Source organism: Lathyrus oleraceus, chromosome 7 (genome assembly GCF_024323335.1).
Source record: "Lathyrus oleraceus cultivar Zhongwan6 chromosome 7, CAAS_Psat_ZW6_1.0, whole genome shotgun sequence".
NCBI classification, from domain to species: Eukaryota; Viridiplantae; Streptophyta; class Magnoliopsida; order Fabales; family Fabaceae; genus Lathyrus; species Lathyrus oleraceus.
Genome location: NC_066585.1, coordinates 202992153 through 202998428, shown reverse-complemented (window position 1 = coordinate 202998428; position 6276 = coordinate 202992153). Strand labels below are relative to the sequence as shown.

General features: G+C 28.0%; 1 protein-coding gene across 1 annotated transcript; it reads left to right on the top strand.

Moving 5' to 3' along the window:
• The first annotated feature begins 223 nt into the window (after positions 1-223).
• On the top strand, positions 224-4131 carry LOC127100388 (WUSCHEL-related homeobox 9). The gene is made up of 5 exons (XM_051037537.1): positions 224-466; positions 737-908; positions 2116-2991; positions 3423-3622; positions 3780-4131. The coding sequence occupies exons 2-5, from the start codon at positions 776-778 to the stop codon at positions 3783-3785; spliced, it is 1215 nt and encodes a 404-aa protein (XP_050893494.1). The 5' UTR covers positions 224-466; positions 737-775; the 3' UTR covers positions 3786-4131.
• Positions 4132-6276: the final 2145 nt, after the last annotated feature.

Genomic DNA, 6276 nt, shown 5'->3' with positions numbered 1-6276 from the left:
GTGCGTTTGATCTGTCATTTTTCTTAATATTTTTTATATATAAATAAAAAATTATATAAAAAATATTTAATCTGATTTTATATATATATATATATATATATATATATATATATATATATATATATATATATATATATATATATATATATATATATATATATATATATATATATATATATATATAAGTGATGAGAAAATAAAATAAATAAGAAGCCCTCGAGTCAATCCAAACCTCTCACACAACCCACATTTCTTCGTCAAAACCATAAGAACACTTTACAAATTACTATTCCACCACCGTTTTTCCAATCAAACAACACTTTGCATTTCTTTGAAACCTCCACCCCTCCTTTATTTACTCAAGCAATTACATCATCACTTTCCATTCATCATACACTACACATAAACTTGCCTCAGAATTAAGCACTTTTCTTTTGAGTATATTAACACCATATCCATCATCATAGTAAGTAAAAAGGGTTAGAAACCATGCTTTATTCTTTCATTTTCTTTTCTTTTTTCTTTTAGTTTATCATCACTATGAGTGTTTAATACATTTATTAATTATTGACTCTTCACTCCCATTATATGCTTATGCACTCTAGATTAGATTTCTAGCATTCATTTTAATTAATTATACTGTTTTCTCGATGCTCATCATTTTCTCTTTCATTTGGTATCTTTCTAGCTTCCATTTCCATTTGAATACTTGTGATCTTATATCAGTTTTTCATAGTTTTTGGATCTCGATCTCGACATCTTAGATCGATCGGCGATGTCTTCCTCCAACAAACATTGGCCTAGTATGTTCAAAAAATCTAAACCGGACAACCATCAGAATTGGCAGCATGGCGTGAACTCGACTCTCTTGTCCTCCGCTGGATTCCAAACAACTCCTGTTACTTTAGGTAATTTTGTTTAAAACTCTAAATTGTTAGCCTTATTTCATCATCATAATTATTATTCTTCTTAAAACAAACTGAAACGTAAGAAGAAATCTTTGACTTGATGATTTTGCGAATGATTATCCAAATCAATTAAACTAAATTCATGTTTAATTGGTTATTTATGATATCAAATAATCAAACCAAATTCTTCCGGTTGAATCTAACCGCATCAAAACAAATCCGTTCAACTTTTATTGGTTATGATATCGGATTAACATAGTGGTATTTGTGGTACTCTTTGATCTAAAGATAAAATTGTATGCAATTTAGTTCAATTTTTTTATGATTAATTAAAAATATATACGATCTTATTTTTCAAATTAATTTTGTTTAATTTATATTGGTTTTTGATATCTAAATTACAAAATTATAATTTCTTACTAATAATTTATTTGATGTGAAATTTAACATGAATATTAAAGAATAATATTATAGAATTACAAAAATTAATTATGTTTGAAATTATGATGTACTATTAAAAAGAAATCTCTTTAAAAAGTATTAATATATATGATGTAATTTGGTCGGTTTAAAAGTTAATCCAAAATATGATTCAATTTGTTGGACTAGTTTTTAATTGTAGATCATCGAAATGACTAGTCTTGATTGTTATTGGTTAACATTTTTGACCATTATTTAGGACTTTTTTTCCTTAACTTTTTGAAAGTTTTGAGTTCCTCTTATACTTGTTTTTTTTTGTTATCCTTGTACTTTGTAATTTCGTATGATTTTTAATTTTTTTCTTAAAATATTTAATTTCAACATCTTTACATCATTCCAAATTAACCACTCTACCTCTATTCATTAGTATATCATTTTCACATCATTTAAAATTATTAGGTTTATAAAAAAAATTATGATTAAAAAATAAATAATAATAATGTATGTATATTTTTATCATCATATAGAAAAAAAATGTTCATTTAATTGTTTTAATGTATAATTAACAAACACTTCAGGTAATTGTTTCAATGTATATTTACAAGCATCATTCGAAAAAAAGAATGTATCTAAAACATACACTGTCTCTATTTAATAGTACTTACTAATTTCTCTTGAAAGATGAAAATTCAAATAAGGAACAAGTTAATAATAGTCATACTTAAAATGTAGACTTTGACTATAGAATCAATATTTTCTTACTAAATTTGAAAATTGATGTGTTTAGGTGCAGATGTTGATGACAGAAGTCCAGAACCGAAGCCAAGATGGAATCCAAAACCCGAACAGATTCGCATTTTGGAATCCATCTTCAACTCCGGAATGGTGAACCCTCCAAGGGAAGAGATCAAGAAGATACGAGCTCAGTTACAAGAGTTTGGCCAAGTTGGTGATGCAAATGTCTTCTATTGGTTCCAAAACCGCAAATCTCGAAGCAAGAACAAGCATAGGCAGCTCCACAGCAATCCAAGAAACAAAAAGAATTCTGCCGCTGCTGCTGTTGCTGCTCAAATCATCACTGCACCACCTAACTCATCGTCGTCATCTTCCTCCGATCAACCAAACGCCTCGACCAACGAAGCGATAATGGTTAACAATATTGGCTTGATCTCCAATGATGGGATGGGGGTGCTGCCTAATTCCACCACTGTGAACCAAAACCAAGCTGTTGCTTATAATTTTCTTCAAACAACACCTGCTGAGACCAATTTTCAACTACCTACACCCCCACCACCACCCTATTTCTCTTTCCCTGTGGAGAATAATAACAATATCAATGAAGGAGTAGCACAAGGGCTTTACTTATCTGATCAATATTCCAATATGGTTCAGCATTTACCTCCACAAAATGCTGCTCTTCCTTTGTTTAACCCTGAGATCATGATGAACTATGGAATTGGAAATTCCTCTATGAATAACCAGCATGATCAAGAGAATACTATTCAAGGGGGAGCAATGAATTTGATGCAGATGAACCAACAAAACCCACAACAACTTGCTTTTGGTCTCACTTCAAGAACGGATGATTCATCTGTTGTTCCGCTTCCTCCTGTTGCCATTAATCCACATCTTGCTGCTCCATTCCCCATCCCTCAATTTCAAGGTAAACAATATCATTTTTTGTGTTTAATAAGTTCCACTTTCAAGAGAAATAAGAGTTTTAACCTAGGAAGGATGAACACGATACACACAATACCGACACTGACATAGACACATAATTTTTCAGAAGGGCCGATGATGCTATAGAGATTTTATGACCATAAAATAAAAGTACTACAAATAGACTATAAATATTTTCCATGAAGTTGTGCTTGCATGGCTCCATTTTCAGTTGAAGTTTGTGTTTTTTTAGGTGTTTATTAAATATTGATGGTATATGTCTCATTGTATGTGTCGAACACCGAGACTAGTATTTATAATTATATTTGATTTATTTACATTTCAAAATTATTATTATAAGTGTTGTGTCGTGTTCCGAATTTCCATTGCATTTCACATATGAGAGATCTATATTGGGGTGTGTGTTTTTGTCAGGTGGTGGTGAGGAAGATGATAAGCCAAAATGTAGGGTGATAATTAACAGCACTGTAGTCGAAGTTGAAGTGGGACCCTTCAATGTTCGTGCAAATTTTGGAGATGGTGCCGTTCTGTTTGACTCCTCCGGCCAACGAGTTCTCACCGACGAATGGGGTGTCACCCTCCACTCACTCCAACATGGTGCTTCTTATTACATGGTCTGTGTTTTTTTCTTCTTATAACCTAAGCTTTCTTAATTAATTACTTTTCCTATTTTTTTTTATATACAGTTAATTAAAATTATTTAAAATATCATATCTAAATTGTAGTTATATTTTAATGCTATTAATTTTTTTTTTCAATTTTTCATAACAGGTTTAAGGAGGTGAAGCTGAACCAGCGAGGTGTGCGAGATTCAGATTAATATATCGTGTTTTTTCTCTATTGTCATTCTATGTTTCTTTTTTGTTTTTGTGTGACTCTCTATATATACTTGTCCATTTATATATATATTCTAGGGTTTAGGTATAGGATTACTGAAAGTGACAATGAGGACCCAAGTCATGGAAATGGGTCTAAGTCGTTGAAAGTATGAAAATCTCATGGTGGACCAGGATATATATGTATTTTTCTACTTTAGGCACAACAGAACCATTATAGTATGGTTCTGGTTCAATAATGTTGACTATATCATGAGTTTATATGTTAAATTTTAATTGGATTCTTATGTTATTGCTTTGAAAGAGTAGGTAGTGATATTGAGTTTATTTATAAATATTTGGATTAATGTTTTAAAAATCGGATTGGAGATAGAATTTGTGGTTTAAGGTTCAATTAATTCAACCGATTAGACATATGATCGAATTATTTATTAAATAAATTAATAACATCGAACTAAGTTTTATAGGTATATCACACATAATCATATTTTTACAATTTAATAAAATAAATATTTTAAAAATTTATTATAAATTCAATATAATAATATCGATAATACATATAATAACATAACATAGTTCTACATTTCATTTCAATATTAATAATTTGACTAAATTATAGAATTATAATAAAATAAAATAAGTTAAACTAATTCAAACCAAAATTAAAATAATAAAATATAATAATTTAAATAAAATTTGAATAATTAAAAATATCTAAATTAAATAAGATAGAATACAAAAAATAATACAATATACTTCATTAAAAAAATATTTGAGTTGAACTACAACAAATAAGTTTTAATTGAAAACAACAAAAAATATTAACTTGAACCACAGTCAATATTTAGTTGGACATCGTGATCATGTTTGAAAGAGACGGCGTGATGATGATGGAGTGTGGTTGAAAGAAAAATTATAATTGACCGACAAAAATTAGAAGTTTGTATGGTTGTAAAAGAAATACGTAATTTCTTTTTGTGATTTAGAATATGTGTTAAGTTTTAATATTGACATACTAATATTTAAGAAAAAAAATGATCAATTTGATGTACTTTTTTGAATCGGACGGTTTTATAAAATCGGTTCCAATTATTTGATTCGAATTATTTTTGACGGTTCAATACAGATTTTCTGATTTTATTTTGATTTTGATCCATTAACAATTTTAAAAGATTAATCCAATCATATTTATCTCCGATTCTCGATCCAACCTATTGAATCAAAGGGTTCCGTCAGAATTTTTAAAAGATTGATTTGGACTAAACATCTTCCGGCAACTGAAACTATTTTCTGTTCGGGAATATATGCAAAACCGTACATTAACAAATATTATCTTTATGCAGTTTTGAACTTTTATATTATTTTTTCTTTTAAATTGATCTTTTTATTGCCCAACCAGGTACCATATTCACATTCTTTCATTTACGATGTTGGAATGCAAGGCATGTTTTTCATGCAAATTATTAAAATTATATACCCATTTCATCGATCCCTAAACGAGTGACGTGTTTACAGAAAGAATTATTATTTAAAACTTTACATTTAATTTTCAATAAAAGATTAACTATATTTTTCTAAATTATGTTAGAATCTAATTCATATTATATGTATTTGTTTTAAGAAAGAGTTGTTGGTTTGAGATTTCAGTTGGGTTTGATGGATTAGAGGGCTTGCTGGATTGGAGACTTTCGAAATTAAATTTTTAAAAAATATAGAAAAATATTTAATATTTTTTTTAAGAATGACTTTAAATAATATTAATTATTATTATTATATTTTTTATTTTCCGAATACTAAATCAATATAAAATATATTTGAAAATTTTATATAAGTCCTCTAAAATCCTCCAAAAACTCTCGTTCAATATAAATTTTGAATTTCTCCCAATTAGATAATTTTGTAATATAAATAAAAACAAACCCTCCATATTTAACTAAATCCCTCTATTTTTTACTTAATTATTCTCCTTTTCAAAGTTTTCACCTATTTTCTCTTCCAAACTTTTAAACAAATTCTGGTCGTTGATTTGGAAAGAATAGTTAATTAGTAATTTTGTACTTTTTTTAGTTGGTTTGGTTAACTATAGGGATGATAATGGGCAGAATACTATATTGTTCGTACCCCATGGATACATAAGTACCCATACACATATTCGTTTATCCATATTTTTAATAAAAATGGTCAATCAATTATAATTTATCATGTCATTTTAAATTTTTAATAACATTTAAAATATTTGAGGATGTTATTGTTGAGTTAAGAAATAAATAAATATTTATATTAAAATGCATAGAAATTTAATACTGATGTATTTAATAAAATTGTCAGATTAACATATGTACATAATAATAAAAATAAAAAATACAAATATATATCGTGCAGGAATTGAGCGTGTATCATCACAAACCCCGAAACAGTTAAATCATAGAATA